We start from the raw sequence: 18,635 nt of genomic DNA, 5'->3' as shown, positions 1-18,635 counted from the left end.
GGAGCTCAGACTCGTCTCAGACATCGGGAGTGATGTAACGGTTTGTAAACATTAAGCCGTATGACACCAATCACACATTCATAACTCTTGGCCTTTGTTTCTGTCTTTGATTCTTCCTGTTTCTTCTTGTTTGTCAGGAACGAGACTGGTTTGTCACACCATCGCACTGATTAAAAATAAGAAGGATCACTTATTACTTGATTTACTTCGAGGTTGAAAAAAGCCTGGACAGCTCTCACCAGTTGGGGTGGCAGTAGCTTGGATTTGGGTTAGGAACTAGAGGGTTGCCGGTTCAAGTCCCGGTGAGGATATAGAAGTTGTTCTGGTAGAAGGAGAGATGCCAGGGCACATCCCGACTACTGCCGATAAGAACAAGGCACTGAACCCTGAACTGCCGTGGTGTGCTCCCTGTGTAGCAGCCCCACTCTGACATCTCTCCACACATCCTGTTTGTGTATGTGAGAAGCATCTCAATAACAGTGTGTAAATCACAATTTCCCTCAGGGATTAATAAAGTATTTCAATATCAAAAAAAAAAGAAATCAGTGAAGTTTTCAGCTCCGGGTTAAATTGTGTAAAAAGTGCGACATGATGTAAATAAAGACAGGTTCTTCTTTATTGACTCATAAAACATCCTTCAAACATAAACCTATGTCAGGTAAGGTCTCTGTACAACGCTTACTAAGCAGTTCATTTATATAGAAAAGGTAGGAGGCGGTGTTTAAAATCACAACACTCCTTCAGATTTAATGGCAGGTACTCTGGGAAAAAAAAAAATGACAGCATTCCATCAACAAATATCTTCAAGCAATAAATATGCATTTATAAATAGTGAAAATTTACATTAAAAAAAAAAAAACACAAATTAAAGTTCACTCTTCTGTCTGCCTGTGTGCAACCCTTTTATCTCCGTGTCGTGGCTGTGACATGTTCTCCTTTTCTGTAAATCAAAGAAACGCTTCAAAAGTCCGGGAACATAAGGGTTTGAAAAAGGATGTGAAGAAGGAGTCACTCGACTGTTCACATTACAAAACGTCTTGTTTTTCCTGACTGAGGAGGATGAGGAGGAAGAAGGAGGAGGAAGAGGTCTCTATCTAACCAGCTATGCTAAATAGTCGTCTCATGAAAAGGGGGGGGGGGGGGGGGGGGGCCAAGCTCTCGCGTCGACTCACAAGCGGAAAAAAAACGGAAAAAGAAAAGTCAGTAGTCTTTGTGTGAAAACAGAATATGTACAAAACTTTAATTCATCATTTTTCGTTGGAGTATTTTTGTGTTTTCTGGGCCAGCAGGAGAACAGTCTGGTCATGATGGAGAGGGGGGGGGGGGGGGGGGTCATACCGCTCTGGACAGGTTGCATAGACACACAGCTTTCACACAGCTGCCTTATGGGAGAGCTACAGAGCGCCGTTTGAGGACCGCCAGGCTCACTTCCTGAATGTCGGAGAAGAAGAACAAAATGTTTCCGGAGAGTTCTGATTGTGGTTGAGACGGTGGAGGCATCAGGAGGACAGGGAGGAGGAGGAGGGCAGGGGGCTCGCCTGTGAGGAGGAGAGGAGGAGCACACTGAGCTCATTCCACCGTTAAACGTCTCAGACTGACACACCGTTGGTTTTTATCGATCACACTTACGAGCGTGAACTGGTCGTAAACCTGCATGAGGTCGTCGATCTTGTACTGCTCCAGCACCACAAAGTTGTCCAGGTTAGAGCTCCCCCTGCGGGCACAGTCCTGACAGTGCACCACGTATGTTTTTCTGCTGTTGCTCTCGCTGGTGACGAAGAGCAGGTCGAACACCTCCACCTGCGCAGAGAAGACATGAAGGTGATGAGGAGGACACTTTTTTTTTTAAAGTACCAAGCTCCTAAAAAATAGTTGTGCTTTTTTTTCGATGTAAACGTGTGGAATATTTAAAACACTTCTCTTCCACCTTTATTGTCATCGGACCAGTGCAAGTACAACGAGACGTTGTTCAGCATTCAAACATATTTTAAAAAAAAAACTTTAAAGGATCAATCAGTAAGACGTGTAGTGAGTGAAATGATAAAGTGAGCTTACTATATGATCAGACATTAAGGAAACATGCTATGTTGAAGTGCTGGCTTCTTTGACAACAATGCAGCAGCCAGTATGTCCTCCTTCTAACTTTAGATTCTGCTCCTGAATGCTCTGGATTTGTTTGGACCAGAGAAGGTAGGCGGTTTTAAGGCACCCCCCACACGGCCGTTTTGGATGCCCCTCGGTTTGCCGGATATGAGACCAGTTATCAGGTCAAACCAACAGGTGTTGCAGCGATGGAAGCGGGCAAGAGAACTGGTTCAGATAGAAGTGATTGTACCCGACCTAAAAAGCCTCTGCATGTTTCTAATAAGCTCCACGAGCAGAAACGTGCTCAAACTAGGATCAATATTGGAGATGCTTTTGAAAAACGGAGAGAGGTTAGAACGCAGAAAGGTTTACAGACCGATGCAGAGCTGGATAAACACTGAAGCTTCAGTGTCCACCACATGGTGACCTGTGTGAGCATCGACTCTAGAGAGGAGGGGGGGAGACAGCTCTCTACAATGTTTAGAATTTTGACTGCAGTACCCATTTTAAACACTAGGTGTCAGAGTTACATATTGCTCCTTAAGGTGCAAAGCAAATATTAAGTGAAATATACTGTTTTAAAAGAATGTGCAATGAAAGTCGCAGACATTTATGTGTGCATTTAAGTTGGTATTTTGATTTAGAAAACAAACTCAGTAGTTACAGTAAGTAAAAAATGGTGCTAATAAGAAAACTTGCACAGGTGATTATTAGTACTTTAAGTGCAAAAGACGAGGAAGGAAAGCAACCTTAGTCTGAGCTATCTGTTCTCATCAAGTGATGCACAGAAGAAGAAGATATAGTGTGAAGTGAGTTAAAGTAATAATACGGCTTTAAGATGCTGCTCCTTCTGTTTTTTTTGTGAGGCATTTTTATAACATTGGAATATACAGAGAAGTTTGTCCCATTGTTCTCATACAGGGACATCATTAAGAAGTACATCCTGCTGAAAGATAAGGCTTCCATTTTTCATAATTCAATTTCCGGCTATATCCACTGTCCTGTCTCTCCATTAAAAGGCACAAAAAGCCCAAAAATAAATCTTTAAAAAAAAATATATATATAAATATCTAGAAGAGGAACCTGCAGACCGGGCAGAAGCCGAGGTCTGAGGACGCCGAGGTTCAGCGGAGAGGATGTCGCTGTGTTTTTGTGTTCTCACCTCACAGATGCTGCAGTAATGAGCCGGCTCGTTCTGCGTCCGCCCGTGCCACACCAGCTCTTTGCCAGCATTCAGCAGGAGCTCTCTCTGCATCTGACACTGCTTCAGAGTCCGCAACAAACAATACCTGACACACAGAGAAACACACAGGTGAGGAGTGTTCAGAAATAGGTTCTCAAAATTGTCAACACTTTGGTTAATGTGCAATTTTTGGTAATTAAAAACAAGAAGTTACTCAATATCGGGCGTCTATTTTGGTTGCCATGGTATCAAGCAGGTCTCTATATTGTTTGATTTTCCTGACTCTCATACTGAAGTTTAAAATTCTGGTATTCTCAGAACACTCGTCTAAGAAAACAGTAAAAAGCGAGTTCTCACTTGATCATCTCGAAGAGCTTGTGGTCGGACACTTTGATGTTCCTCGCCATGTTCCAGGAGAGGTGGATCATGGGAACGATTGACTTGACGCTCTGCAGCTTGTTCCACTCGTAACGCTCCACTGCCAGCTTGTACTGATGAGCTGAGGAGAAAAAGAAGAGAGACACGCTCCTTTAATACCTGAACATCATGAATTCATCCAGCAGAGGTTCACGAGGCTCTCGGGCCACACACCCTGAAGCCGCCTCCAACCTGCAGGTCATTCTGCATTCTCTCACCTGTGAGGGGCCCGACGTTCCACGCGATGTTGTTGCACCAGCCGATGGCCTGAACCCAGTGAATGGTTCCTGTGTTGAGCCACACCAGGTCCCCCGGGCGCTGGATGAACCGGTAAACAGGCACGTTGGTCTCATACAGGTCCTCCAGGTTGGGCCACCAGGATCCCATCAGGAAGTTGATGTTGTTCCTGTGAGGGGAGGGAAACAAAGAGTGTCAGCTAAGAAACGTAAAGGATAAAACGTCCCTGTTAAACCCTTTTTTTTTTTTAAACAGATTTTGAGGTCTAAGTGGCTAAAAAGTTTTGAATGTCTTGGAACGAACTGCACAAAAACATTTTAGCACCAAAGTGTTGCCAACAAACTCCTGAAATTACCTTCCTAAAAACTCTACTTTTGTTGCCGCGGTATCAAGACAGGTCAGTATGCTGTTTGATTTTTACTTCAATCATATTGAAGTTTGTACATCTTAATAAGTAGCAGTCATCACTTTCTGTTTCATTGCTGCTGGCTGAAGAAATACAAAACGTTTTGTTCAGATCCATCATGTAGAATCAAAAGTAATTCACAGACAGCAAAGGGTTAAAAATATCCGGAGTCCTGATTAAGCATGATGTCATTCAGGGTCGTACTTTTCACAGAAGTCGTTGATGACGCCCCAGTACGTCTCCGGCACAGCGAACCACTCGCAGTCTCCGGGACCGATGTTGATGTTGACTGAGCAGAAGTTGTTGTTCTCTTGGTGACCTTCAAAATAAAAGCACCGGGTTAGTGACAAAGAAGAGACGAATGAAAGAGCAGATGACGGTCGATTAGAGTTAATATACCTGGAGTCCTGCTCCCCGGCACCTTCATGTAGAGCTGCACCGTGTTCATGCCCAGGATGGTGTGACCCACGTGGCTCAGCAGGTTACCTGCCGACACCACCCGGGCAAACGCTGGAAGTTTGGACAACTCCTGAAGCTGCGGTTTCCACCTGAACAGGAAGCAGGACACAGATTATCATGAGACTGTGGAGGCCGGTCAACAAGACAGAAAAGTGCAAAAAGATTCAAACAGTCACTCACTTCTTCTCGTCAGAGAGTTCGATGTTGGTGCCAAACTTGAGGTGTTTGAAAGGACCTTTCCTGCGCCTGACGCCAACAGAGAAAATCAAGTCATTAGTTACAAGTGAAGAAACCTACTGTAAAAACTGAGGGCGGGACAGAAAGGAGGAGAAAGAAAGTCACCTGTCTGAGGATCCCGCTTCTGCTTCAGTCTCCTTCCTCTTCTCGTTCTCCTCCTGTTCAAACAAACACGTGCAAAGAGTCACTTCTCATCCATGTTTACATGAAAGACACAAAGCAGGACGATCTTCAGGGACAGCACATCCTTCTGTGTGTGTGTGTGTGTGTGTGTGTGTGTGTGTGTGTGTGTGTGTGTGTGTGTGTGTGTGTGTGTGTCTCTCACTGACCCTCAGAGACTCCTGGAAGGACGAGGCCTGGTACTGAGCGTATTTGATGATGGTGGTGTGTGAGCGACTGCTCTCGCAGCGCCACATCTTCCTGCTGCCGCTCGGGTCCCAGTTCTCGTCGGTGGGCTGAGCGAGCTGCGTTCTCACCTCCACCATGTGATCTGGGTTCGCCTCCACCAGCGTCTTCGTGGAGAACAGGCCCAAATCTGTGGAAGAAATTACATTTTAAAGGATTTCTTTAAACTTGTTAAACCTAAAAAGCATGTTTTAGTTTTCACAGCACCCGGAGAAAACTATCACCTGGAACTTTTTTTTTTTTTGTTGTTGCTGTTTTTCAGTTTTCTTTGAAAATGTTTTTATTGCTCTGCAGGCTCACGTCCTTAACCACATATGGGAGCCAAGAGATTTCATTGTGAGGTAGATTCTGACCAGCGATGCAATGAGGAAAGCGAAAAGAGACATGACATGAAAAGTCCAGCTCAAACACTGCGTCTGTAAACACTAGGTCTACCTGATACTGTTGAAAAACCGACGCTGCTTTTCTGGGAGGCAGTGGGACAAAGTTTGGGTCGGGAGGTTGAACATTTCACAGCTATGTTTTCAAATCCATTTGGACAGACTCAGCAGACTACCACATCTTTGTTCTTATGACCTCCGTGGGGAGTTAGGAACATTTTGGCTGCTGACAGAGACATGTGGGTCACATTTGAGAGTTTGGAATAATTAACATTTTATAAAAAGATCACTTTTTTTTAAAGGTTATCAGCAACAATTTTAAGGTTATTTATTGTTTTGTCTGTCACCGTACATTCTGTTTAAAACGCTCCTAATGCCACATGTTTAATATCAGATACAGCAGGTTAAGATGGAGCAGCACAGGTGAGTTCATTTGTCCTCGTTTCATTTTGACTACAAGGATTCCTCTAAAAGATCATCATCAAACAGTCGGTCAGATTTAAGCTGAACTAACTGGACAGAGAGTCTTTGTGACGGACGAGCAGATGTTTGAAACCTGTTTGCAAAAAAGCTGCTGAACGTCCTTTCCAGGAAACACGTGCAGTAACACTTCCAACTTGCAGGTGGTGCTGTTGTCATACATGTAAAATTCCAACACACACACACACACATACACACACACACAAGCAGCATGTCATGATCACAGAGACACACCCACAGAGCCACGTGAGGCTGGAGCAGACAGAAACATCCAGCTGCACACGTACCCAGTTTGAGAGCTCCGGCCAGTCCTCTGATGACGGTTGCCGGGTTGGCGGGGTTGGTGCAGAACTGATGGAGCGGAGGGAAGAAGGCGTCCCTCTTGTTTTCTAGCTGCAGGTTTAGAGAAAGAGGAGGAAACTATGAGGAGCTGTACTCACATCAACATCATCATGAACACTTGTTTCCTGCACTGTGTTTGCACGTACGTAAATACTGGGCGTGGGGGGGTTGAGTTTGTCCTTTGGCAGCAGAGGAGAGGGGGGGCGAGGGGGGCGAGGCGGGGGACACTTGTCCAGGAGGACGCTGCTGGTCGACAGGCCGTTCTTCCCCAGGTTCCTGCACACAGAACAGTCAGGTTCAGAGGACTCCACACATTAGGGTTTGTCATGACACAAGAATTGTTATTTTGTTTAACCTGTTTGGATACCATGGCAACAGAAATGTAAGTCACCATTATCACGTTAAAACTGACAGCTCTACTTTTAACACCTCCAAGCGGACATTTCAGTGCAGATCAAACCCCAATGGGACTTCTCCCCTTTCACATCAAAGAATGAACACACACTGGAATGCTTAAAATCAAATGTCAACGGACTTCTTCACACAGGCAGGATCCAAATCAAATTTCCTGTATACCACTACTCCCTGCGTTTAGAGATTTTATTGTAGTTTTAAACGATGAGACTTCAAGCATGAACGCAACAAAAAAAACACCTCAACTCAGCTTTAGACTCCCCGGGTTTAGGGGTCATATCGCAGTTTGCAGAACAGGGACTTAGCATTACTTGTAGAACTTTTTTCATTCAGATGTTTTGTGCTTCTTAAAACCTGCCTGGAAAGGCTCTCAGTCAGGACTATGAGGGACACAACCAACACAGATAGGGATCAAAAATGTCACGATAGGTTCCAAATGCATGACAGTTCTACACATGACTTCACATGTGAACACGCCTGTTGCGTCATGACTTCCACACACGCTCTGTGGCGTGCGCTCTCGACTTCTTTAATGGACAATAAAAAGCGTTTTGCAGACACCACGACGCACGCTTACCTGAAGAATGGGCTGCAACATAAACACCCAGGGGGGGAAATAAAGCTGATGAAAGTGGGTCAATTAAAAGTTGTTTTTGTCCCTGACAGCCTCAGATTGTTATTCTATTTTTTTTTTAATGACCAGACTACATTAAGAATTCTGATCATTTAACCTCACAGGAGATGGGCTTCTTGCTTGTCTACCGCTGCTTCCTTGCGGGGGTAGATCAGCACTTCCTTACTCCTCATGGAGGTAAAGTTCTTGTGTTTGTCAGAGGAGTCTGGTAGCTATGAGTAGAATAAAAAGGCGCTGTTTCCTAATGTTTTCATCCTAACAGAGTGTCCCTCTCTTAAGTCTTCTCACCTGCAGGCTTTGAGCACCTCGCTGGAGCTGGGGTAGATGGACACTGAGGACCAGGGAGCCAGACCACCATGGACACCGTGTCTGTGAGCTCCTCCTGAAGGCTCCTCCTTCAGCGGGCTCTTGGAGTCCTCGGGGCCCTTCCCGTTGACGGTGGGCCCCTGACTGGACGGGCTGTTAAGGCAGGAGAGGCTGTTTGTGGTGTGAGGGTCTGCAGAGGGAGGAGACGGCGTGCTGACAGGGACAGACTGCTCGGACGCCGGTTTGGCGGCACTGTGGAGACCCGGGTGGACGTTGTTGATTTTCTCTGAGGAAGGCCCTCCGTGGTTACCGTGGTTATTGTAGTTATTGTTGTCGTCATTACTGGTCGCATTGGCTTTTCCCTTTAACAAGGCTGAGAGCTGAGGATTGTCTGAAGTGAGCACGCCGGGGGCAGGAGAGGCGGGCTGAGACAGGCTAGCAGAGCTGTCCGTCACCCGCGGCTGGACGTGATTAGTCAATCCCTGCGCGGGGGCGGAGCTTGGACTTAAAGGTGTCCCTGCAGATTGCCTGATAGCGGCCTCCGGGCCTGATGGCAAAGCAGCAGCCCCTCCGTTGCTGCCGTTGTTGCCCCCTGAAGGCGTGGCGTCTTTGGTGTGGACCCCTGAGGTAGTAGCGGACTGGAGGGGCGAGGACAGGTGGTTGGGAGTGGACTGTGGGGAGGTGGGGGATAAGGAGGAGGCCGAGGAGGAGGCAGTGCAGGGCCCAGAGGAATGTCCGACCTGATTCAGAATGGCAGAAGAAGAGAAGGAGGTCTGAGGGGAGGACGAGGAAGAGAAAGGGGGTTCTCCATTGGGACCTGCCGAATGTGAACCTGGACCTTTTTGAAGCCCCTGCACACAGAGAAACAAACACTATTAGATATATGAAGCAATAACCTCAAAGTAATACTTCCAAAGAATACAACGCCGGCTCTACCTGAGTGTTAGCGTTGCGTTGTTGGCTCCTCCAGGTCTCGTCTGAGTGACTGGGACTACTGGTAGTGCTGCTGGTGCTGGGCTGACTGGCGGCTGTGCAGTTGTGAGGTAGAGAGTTCTGCTGCGGGTAAGGCACGTTTCCGTTGCTCGCGCCGCCACCTCCCAGTCCCAGGCTATGATTCTTGTCCAGGTGTCCCGGCACCCCCGCTGAAGGACTCGAGGAACAGGATCCGTTGGCTGTGGGCTGGGTGACACACGGGGGTCGGATGGCTGTGTGATTGAGGGGGGAGGAGCCGGGGAGGCCCGCGGGGTGGAGGGAGGACTCGGCCAGTGGACCGTTGGGAAGGCCGGGCCGGGGCTGACCTCCTGCTGCTGCTGCTGCCGCCTGCTGCTGCTGCCTCATCTGACACACCAAGAGAGACAGAGCAATAAAACCGAAACCATTACACCGACATAAACGCAGTTCATCACAAACTCAGTGAGCCGCTTGTTACATAACAGAAACAATTCATCCTGTTAAGAGTCACAGGTGCAGGTGCGTACCTGCTGCTGATGCTGCTGCATGAGAGAGAACTGGTTTTCCAGTTGCTCCAACATCTGCACCTGGGGGGGCTTGAGGTTTGCTCGGTTGCTCCGCAGGTGGTCCAGTTGCTGCACAGGTCACAAAGAGTGTCGCATTAATCGAGCAGCTCACAAACAGTTACAACAACAAAAAAGGTAAAAACGCACTGCACTAAGAGGCTGTAACCTTTAATCTCAACAATCTCAAATTCACTCAAGAAACTTCAATACATCCAGAACTCTGCTGCTCGTCTCCTCAGACACTCCCGCACCAGAGACCACATTAACCCCCGTCCTTCATAACCTCCACTGGCTCCCCAAACTCCTCAACATCAACTAAAGAGCCCTTCACAACCTGGCTCCCCCCTACCTGTCTGAGCTCCTCCACCGGCACACTCCCACCTTCACTCTCAGGTCTGCTGACACAAAACTCCTGCCCCCTCCCCTGCAGGACAAACTATCAGTCCTGTGGGGGGAGGGGGGGGGGGGGAAACAGGGCTTTCTCCATTGCTGCTAACTCACTCCCCCACACTCACTTCCTTCAAGAAATCCCTAAAAACTCACCTCTTCAACATCACCAACTTCCATCCTCCCCCCCTTCGTTGTACTGCCCTCGTCCTTTTTTTTTTTTTTTGGTGGCTGTTTTTGTCCAAGTGTCTTTGAGTATTTAGAAAAGCGCTATATAAAACTGATGTATTATTATTATTAACATGCAACCTTGAGATGTCTCCTACCTGAATCTTCTGTGGCGTTAGGTACCAGCTGGGGATCTGCTGCTGATTGGGGCTGTTGACCCACGAGTCTGCAGCAACCTGCAGGGGGACAAAAAATGAAAAAAAAAACAAAAAAAACATGAGAACTTAGTTATGCTATACTTCAATCTTATTCATCCAGCAGAGTGGCGTTGCTTTAATGAATGTTGTGACGTCTACCTTGGCCGGGCTGGCAGTGCGTTTCTTCTTGGCAGGACTGGCCTGAGGGTCCGTGTGATTGCTGGCGGTCTGGACTCCCTCGCCCTTACAGGCCTGAAAGCACAGCGGTGCAGCAAGTGAGATCACGCTGGACTCACAAAATACCAGCAAAGACTTTCTTCTTCAGTAAGCTACAGTTCACAGTAATTCCTACAGCGGTGATTCAAACAACACGACAGATACTGGAGGTCGATGCTACATTTACATGCACACGGAGCTGAGAATTTAAATATCTAACGTCTGACAACACTCTGATGATTAAATGATGGCACCTTAATCTAACGGGCGGATAGATTAAGGTGATAAGAGTATTCATGCTGTGATGCAGATGTGGGAGAGTGCAACATGTGTTTCATCAGTTTGGACATGCAGACAGTAAACTCAGGCTTCTGAAAAGTTTTTGTTTGAGTAGTTCACACTTTTTTAACGTGAAGTAACATTTATTCAACTAATTTTAAACTACATCTCTGTCAGCCTCGTCCTCTGTTTGGCACTGGTGCAGAAAATATGAGTGCTTATGATGGAGATGAATTGTTGTTGAGTGTTATTGATGTAAATGTTGAAGTTTATAACAGACAAAAATGCATGAAATCAAAATAACCTTGCAAAAATAAGAGGATCAAGTTAAACTAATGAGTTGATTGTGAGGGGTCTTAACATAGCATTAAGTTGCACAACTAAGAGCTGCATCCTTTACAAAAAAAAAGAAGCTACATTTATTAAATTTTTAACAAATAGAAATGTACAACAGTGGAAAATATTGTACAAACCAGGGACTGATTCTGCCAAACTCTTAGTCTAAAGTACTTTGAGAAAAAAAAGGAGACTGCTTCAGAATTCAAAACGCGGTGTATTAGACGCACTTAGTACCTAGGTTTTCCTTTAAAAACAAATTGGGCTGCTTCCTGTATACCAGTACGACCAATATTCCAGTATAAAATGCTGAGATAGCATTCCTCACAGGAAGACCGTTTCAACCTTTTTCCCCTGGCGGAGACGAGACCCCCCCCCCCCCCCCCCGAAATCAGACTGTGTCTTCTGTACCGGTGAGACTTATATTCCAGATTTTACGGTAATCAGATGTAGTCTGAGCGAGTGCATTATGTTGCAGTCTTTAAAGCATTTTCATGCCCGTCACCAAAAAGCAATCCACTGAAGCAAATCCCCCCCCAAAAAAAAAAAATAAATAAATATATATATATATATATATATATTTTTTTTTTTGTTAAACTCCAAAACATGTAATGAAAGGAAGAGCTCTGTAATATACTGCATCATAAAGCATGCATTTCCTGCCGTGCAGATTGCAAAATATGAAGGCATAAGATTAGCCCGTCTTTGCATTAAGGATAAGGGTTGTGTGACATCATTAGATTGTTTGAGCTTGTGATCCAGAGAAGCAGTCAGAGGGTCGGCTACACTTTAGAAATTAGATCGTTTAAAATATGGGCCTCACTCCAAGTCCTTCACACTGTATCATTTTTATCTCTCAGATCAGAAGAATTTCAGAGACATGAATATCTGATGAGGATAAAACTGTGTCAGAGCGAGGCCTCTGCTGTAACAGTCCTCCTTATTGACATTGTTGACGTGATTTCTGAGAGGGCTGTGGTCTCACCTGCTGTGTGTGTGCTGTGTTCAGGGCCCCCTGCCTGGACGTGAGCTCAGCAGGAATGGGAAGGCTCCACGCCTCCTCAATACTAGGAAGCATTTTACTCTTATTCTGCAGACTACCTGGCTGAAGGTTACACAACTGAGCCTAGGAGAGATCGTTTGAGACACAGACTTTAGTGCTGAGCTTGAAGAAAAGGAACTGCATTATATGTAGTGATTCAGAGATATAGAACAAAAACACAGAAATGTTTAATGCCATGAGGGAATGCTTTACAATTTCAAGTGAGGAAAATGTGTTTAAATCCACCAATATGAATTATTATTCATATCTGAGTGCTCACAAATCACTATGACAAAAAGCACATTTTAGAAAGCAAACAGATCTGGCATCAAACACAAACACAGAAATACTCCACGACGTCTGACACGCAGGATGTTTTTAAAAAGAGAGAGCTGAAGCGAGTACCTGCAGAAGTTTGATGCGTTGAGTGAGAGCCGCCGTGTTGAGGCAGGCCTTGCTGCGTGTAGCGTTGATGTAGCACTTGATGGCGTCGTGCGGCTGCCCGCAGGACTCGTACAGCGTGCCCAGGTCCATCCAGGCGGCGGCGTGGCTGTTGTCCAGCTGAACGGCGCAGATGTAGGCCTGCAGGGCATCCATAGGCTGGTTCTGCTGCTGGTAGAGAACCCTGAGGGCGGGGGAGAGAGAGAGAGAGAGAGAGAGAGAGACGGACACAGAGGGAGAGGGAGGGAGAGAGAGAGAGGGGAGGTGCTTATCTTATCATGTTCCAGGATTTAGGTCTTCATCTAATCTGAGCGGGCCCAGGGACTCCCAGAGGACATACACCCCCCCCCACCCCTTTAATTATCTATCTATAGATCCTTTATCTCCCCCCTCTCCTCTCTTACTATCGCTCTCTCGATGTCCTCTGTCACATTGCATTTCAGGCCTCTGAATCTTTTTTTTTTTTTTTCTGTCCTTACCCTATGGAGCACCAGGTGTCAGCGCTGGCCTCCGACTTGTCGATGGACTGACGGTAAGAGATGAAGGCATCTTGCACCTTCCCAATACTGGAGTAGCACCTGGAGGAGAGGAGCATGGAGACAAAAGGGTGAGAAAGTTAAACATCCACCTGTCAGAAGTCACAATGTCTTCAAATCAGAATCGACCTCTGATGACTTCCTACTTCAGTTGTGTATCAGGTAGCCTTGCCACAAAAGGTGTTGGCAGTGTTCAAGCAAACATTGATTACAAAACATACCCCTCGCCCCCCGTTGTTGTTCATCTTTTAAAAAAATGGAAATCAACCACATTCAGTCCATGGAAACACTAAAGATGGCGGGCTGCTTCACATTGACTCAGGCAGACTGTTGCAGCAGACGGTAAATGCACCACAGGAAAAACTAAAAGTCAAACGATCTAAATAAGTGCTAAATTATGATCTTCTCTCTGTACAGATTGGAGGTTTTCCACCGAGTGTAAATTACATCTGGAGGAAATAATCGCGATTTTTAAGGTCTTCTACAGCTTAATGTCGAGGTCTTTCTCGTCTGCTTCTTGATTTATAAATTATTAAATCCTCGCCGTAGGTTTACGTAGACCTGTAACTACGCGTGTATGTAGCCTGACGTGCACCTCCTCAAAAATGTAACTTTCCATCCCAACAGTGGAGACAGCAAGCCCTATGATTGGTCCACCGGGTAGCATCGCATTTTCCACAACTATACAATAATAACAGATCAGAATAACCGATCCTGCACGTCTATGTAGAATCTGTACTTAGGGATTAGCCTACTGCTAGCCAAACCAAGCTAACACCTGGGGGGGTCAGCATGGACCCTCAGGGGGGGGGTGGTATACTTTTTTTGCTCCAACGACTCCCAGTATCAGACAATCTAAACAACGAAGACAGCAGATAGTGTCAGCACCTCCTTCAATCAAACTTTATCTCAACCGACAACAAGCTCATGTCGCTAGCTGGACCGCTATCACAGCACACCGACAGATGACTAAAACAAACAGGCTAATCAACACGCCTCAGGGTCTGCCAGGTCAGAGGTCAGGCCTGGGAAAACACTCCTACACCTGTGTTTGTCTTACCTGCCGAGAAAATACCAGGACTGGCCGGAGTTTGGGTCAGCTTCTAGAGACTTCTGCAGACACTGGATGGCATAGCTGTCCTTGGTGCCTTTATCCCCGAGCTGCTCCACCGTGTGATGCATCCAGCCTGGAGGACACAAGATCAGAGGGAGCCTTTAAGATTCAGATTTGTTTTAAAAAGTGTGTGCAGCTTTTACGTGCAGCCAGAGCAGCGTGAGTGAAGTACCTGTAATGCAAAACACTAAAAGGGTGACACACTCATCCTGGATGATGTGCAAACGCATTTGACTGATAAACAAATGGTTTGAAAAAGAGAAGTGGCAGGCAGAGTGGGGGAGGGGCTTTCCTCTCTCACATACACACACACACACACACGCTTCAAAAAAGGTCTTGTATGAGCTGATGCAATCTCAAACAGAAAGACTTCCTCTCCTATACACCTGTGTGAAGCTCCACAGGTGACCATGGCAACCTCAGCAGGCTGGACTGGGAATGGATTTTACAACCTGGGGAGTGTGTGTGTGTGTGTGTGTGTGTGTGTGTGTGTGTGTGTGTGTGTGTGTGTGTGTGTGTGTGTGTGTGTGTGTGTGTGTGTGTGTGTGAGTGTGAGTGTGTGTGTGTGTGTGGAGGGGGAGGGGGAGGCTGACTACATAATGGAAATCTGTTTGCCTTTGTACAGAAAAAAAAAAACCCGTCTGACAAGCTTTTCATCTAATAACGCAGCATCCTGTCACTACCACAGCGGTTATCTTCGAGCTTTTTCAGCACATTTGACACATTTCTCCTTTATTTTAACACACTGATGATGAAAGCCGACTACAGGGGGGAAAAGAAAAAAAAGTAAAAAAGGTTTGTTTAGGTTCTATGGATCTCTGATTGCAGACGCCCTAATCTGACATTTTATTCACACTATTTTCCTTTTTGTTTTCTCGAGAGCTCGGCGTATCTCTCTCGTATCCACAAAGTTGCAAAAAGCAGAAAACAAACAGAGCAACAGGTTTAGCTTAGAACATTAGTGGTCTAGCTTGTCATGTCTTGGTGTAGCCTGTCACAGCAAGCAGCGAATTATTCTGTCTCCTAGATCACCAAAAAGTTCTCCCAGTATCACAAGGAAACAAGCTTTGTTATCTGGAGAACATAGTTCAAATTATTCTGTTAAAATGGGGAAAAAAAATGAATGATTTTTATCTTGAGGTGATGAGAAAACGAGACCAGATTTCAAGGAAATCAACTACAATTCACTAAAGCCTGACCCACACTGAAAGGACATTTAAAATACTTTTCAACATGTAAGAAAACGCCTGAACATGAGGACCAATAACTTCCATAGATTCTACAAGTTTGAGTAGTCCGGATTCTCCAAACTGAGAACCTCTGCACATCTCTCACGGGTCAAGAAGTTAAACTCTGGATACAGATGTGGAGAGATGTTGGGAACATGGTCTGAACATGTTTCAGAGCGAGCTGGAGGAGAGTCAAAGTCGCTCTGCTGCAATTGTAGTTCTTCCTCTTTCATTCTGCTCGCTTTACATGACAAAACACAGAGGGAGTGTTCGGCTGTCCTCATGGTTCCTCCACACACACACACACACACAACAGGAGATCAGACCATCAATACTGAACACGTTTAAGATTTAATCAGGGCGGCCCCTGACGTTACCGAGCAGATCGGATCACACTTAACACACCACAAGAATAACCGACAACATCATCTTCACAACCATCAAAAAAAGAAATCTGGGCTTTGCTGAGGATCTTCACATGAGGAATCGGGCTGCATGTCTGCTTCAGGTTACTGTATTCTACACCAACTTCAGAATCAGAATTAAATGTGGTTATGAGGCTTCTGACCAGTACACCAGTTCATGCATGGATCTGATACCATTAGCAATCAGGCTCCAAGAAGAAATCAACTGGTTTGAGGAAAGTTACCATGTGGCAGTAAAGAAGGATGAGAGCGTGTGGAAGGAGAAAACAGGACCAAAACATCTCTCATAAAAAGCAATCATCAGCTTTACTGAAAACACAGAAATACAATAAATAGAAGAGCAGCGAGCCCCAGGCAAAGTGTCCAACATGTGAAGATCCTTTGTTGAAATAAATCCTTCTCTGACTGAGACAATCAAAAAGGACAATAAGGTGTCCACCTCTTAGTAAGCTAATGTGGATTTGCTACAGAGGAAGTTCTGTGCAGGAGTTTACATTCAGTCTCACACCACACTGAGGTTGTTAAGACGATACAATCTCTGGTATCTTATCGACAGACAGAACCAGAAAGTACCGAAGCTTTGAACACACGTTCAGATCTTCTCTCCTATTTTAACCAGAAAACGCTGCAGCAAGACAGAGACAGCAGCGGGGTCTGCTCAAAGTCACAGGTCAGCATCTGAAGTCTGTTTGGACTCTCATAGAGGAGCCAAAAGTTGTCTTTATTTCTCTTCTAATCAGACAAAGACGAGGAGGAGACGGTCTCTCAAATGCAACAATCTGTCGACTTATTTGTGCAAACTCAGACATCGTGCAGGAGTTTGCCTGCAGCTTCTGGAAATTAAAAAACAAAGAATGGGTCAATATTGGAAGCTTAGGATTTTGAAGTGTTTTTTTTTGTGTTTGGCTTTTGTTCTATTTTGACTTGCTCCACATGTAGTTTAAACTTCTGCTAGCTTGACACTTGTCTGCCTTCTAAAAACATCATGAAACGGCGAGCTAGAGTCATAAATATATTTCTATAAATACTGAATTTTGGAAACAGAACAGGAGCAATTATGAGAAAACACAAATATGTCTCCACTCTCTCTTTTTTTCATTTTGCCAATTCTTATCTTCACTCAGGAATAACTAAAAAAACAAACTCCTCAAAACGCCTGTGAAGGAACGCAGACAAAGTCAACGACTCAACATCATTTTTGCATCCGAGTGCACGTGTGGGTCTGCACCCTGAGGAGGGGGGGGGGGAAGGGAAGGTTAGAAAACAAAGCTCGGCGGCTGCACTCACTCACTCCAGCACTTTTTGAAAAACCAGGTACAGAGAAGCTGGAAAACTTGGAATAGAATTTTAAAAAGTCTCAATGCACACAGCAGAATGCAAACCATGTCTAACAGTACCCAGGTGTTCTGCATGGCGAGCGTACAAAGTGGTTACATGATGCAAAGTGTCAAACATGCAGGAAGCTCTCAGCCGGTAATCTGTCATGAGGGAAGGAGGACACTTACCAAGTTGTTGCAGAGTGGTGGCCTTCACCTGTGCAGGAAGATTTTCTGTCTGGAGCAGACTTTCATACGCTTCTTTCGCCGCTCGGTATTTCTTCTGCAGACAGACGAGAGAGAGAGAGAGAGCGAGACAGAGGGGTTGTTTGAGCCAGACAGGAGGGTCACTGTGTTTTATGGTTACAACTGCACGGACACAAAGAGTCTTAAGACCTCCTCACACTCATAATGACCGGGCAGTCACACACACACGGGGGAGGGTCAGCGAGGAGGACAGGCCAGACTCAACACGTCTGGAAGCTTTAAGTGTGTGTGTGTGTCTGTGCGTCTCCTGCACCGCACACTTTGTGTTTGAGGGAAACCTGAGCCGCTCTGAGGTAAGTGCTGTTTGTTTTAACTTGCCGACCTTTTTAACCTCGAGTCTGAATCCGTTTTCAGGAGGTCAAATATTCTCTTATCAGCTCGCACCGACCCGCCCCCCATCTCTGCAGACCCTAAAGCTCTGAATGTCCACACACACACACACACACACACACACACACACACACACACACACACACACACACACACACACACACACACACACACACACACACACACACACACACACACACACACACACACACACACACACACACACACACACACACACAGACACACAGACACACACAGACACACACACACACACACACACACACACACACACACACACACACACACACACACACACACACACACACACACTATGTCTGGTCCTGGACTCTTCCTGTCTCACACAATAAAGACACCTCCGGGTAAACACTGACACTCGGGGCACATAAACGAGAGAAGCTCTGAGTGGTTCCTTCCTGCTCAGACTAATGACGCTCATCGAGACAGACCCGGCTCATACATCAGAATCAATTCCAAGCACGCCATTTCACACAAGAACCCACTGAAAGCAAGATCTTCATAATATTCAATACTTTGATACCACATGTTTTAAAACCATAGAACCTACGTTCTTTGTGGGGCTTTTTTTTATGCTTTGACAGTGGACAGAGTCAGAAAACGGGTAGAGAGAGAGAGAGAGAGAGAGAGAGAGAGAGAGAGAGACAGACAGAGAGAGCGAGAGAGAGGAATGACATGCGGGAAAGGAGCCACATGTGGGATTTGAACTCCGTACATGGGGCACGCGCACTTACCACTAGGCTACTGACACCCCCAATCTCCATTACTTTAATGATCGATAGAATCAAAAAGTTCCAAAGTAATCAAAAACTAG

General features: G+C 45.9%; 1 protein-coding gene across 4 annotated transcripts in view; it reads right to left on the bottom strand.

Annotated features, from left to right (window-relative positions):
- Positions 1 to 594: 594 nt before the first annotated feature.
- The window catches only part of kdm6a (lysine (K)-specific demethylase 6A), a 40,464-nt gene continuing 22,423 nt past the window's right edge, over positions 595 to 18,635 (bottom strand). For 2 of the 4 annotated variants that reach the window (XM_020631954.3, XM_065961911.1), the window contains 21 exons: positions 17,378 to 17,471; positions 14,165 to 14,291; positions 13,048 to 13,146; positions 12,533 to 12,752; positions 12,071 to 12,211; positions 10,414 to 10,506; positions 10,216 to 10,293; positions 9,464 to 9,571; positions 8,922 to 9,323; positions 7,968 to 8,836; positions 6,778 to 6,907; positions 6,577 to 6,682; positions 5,354 to 5,559; positions 5,130 to 5,182; positions 4,968 to 5,033; positions 4,728 to 4,876; positions 4,533 to 4,647; positions 3,904 to 4,091; positions 3,626 to 3,767; positions 3,248 to 3,374; positions 595 to 1,800 (listed from right to left, as the gene is read on the bottom strand). In XM_020631954.3, the coding sequence (XP_020487610.2) occupies positions 1,570 to 1,800; positions 3,248 to 3,374; positions 3,626 to 3,767; positions 3,904 to 4,091; positions 4,533 to 4,647; positions 4,728 to 4,876; positions 4,968 to 5,033; positions 5,130 to 5,182; positions 5,354 to 5,559; positions 6,577 to 6,682; positions 6,778 to 6,907; positions 7,968 to 8,836; positions 8,922 to 9,323; positions 9,464 to 9,571; positions 10,216 to 10,293; positions 10,414 to 10,506; positions 12,071 to 12,211; positions 12,533 to 12,752; positions 13,048 to 13,146; positions 14,165 to 14,291; positions 17,378 to 17,471 (3,744 nt within the window). In that variant the 3' untranslated portion in view covers positions 595 to 1,569. The remainder of the gene's footprint in view (positions 1,801 to 3,247; positions 3,375 to 3,625; positions 3,768 to 3,903; positions 4,092 to 4,532; positions 4,648 to 4,727; positions 4,877 to 4,967; positions 5,034 to 5,129; positions 5,183 to 5,353; positions 5,560 to 6,576; positions 6,683 to 6,777; positions 6,908 to 7,967; positions 8,837 to 8,921; positions 9,324 to 9,463; positions 9,572 to 10,215; positions 10,294 to 10,413; positions 10,507 to 12,070; positions 12,212 to 12,532; positions 12,753 to 13,047; positions 13,147 to 14,164; positions 14,292 to 17,377; positions 17,472 to 18,635) is intronic. The other 2 variants (XM_020631955.2, XM_065961910.1) reach the window with 2 other exon arrangements.

Source organism: Labrus bergylta, chromosome 13 (genome assembly GCF_963930695.1).
Source record: "Labrus bergylta chromosome 13, fLabBer1.1, whole genome shotgun sequence".
In the NCBI taxonomy this organism is placed as follows: Eukaryota; Metazoa; Chordata; class Actinopteri; order Labriformes; family Labridae; genus Labrus; species Labrus bergylta.
The sequence above is the reverse complement of the archived record's forward strand: the minus strand, read 5'-3'. Positions and strand labels throughout refer to the sequence as shown.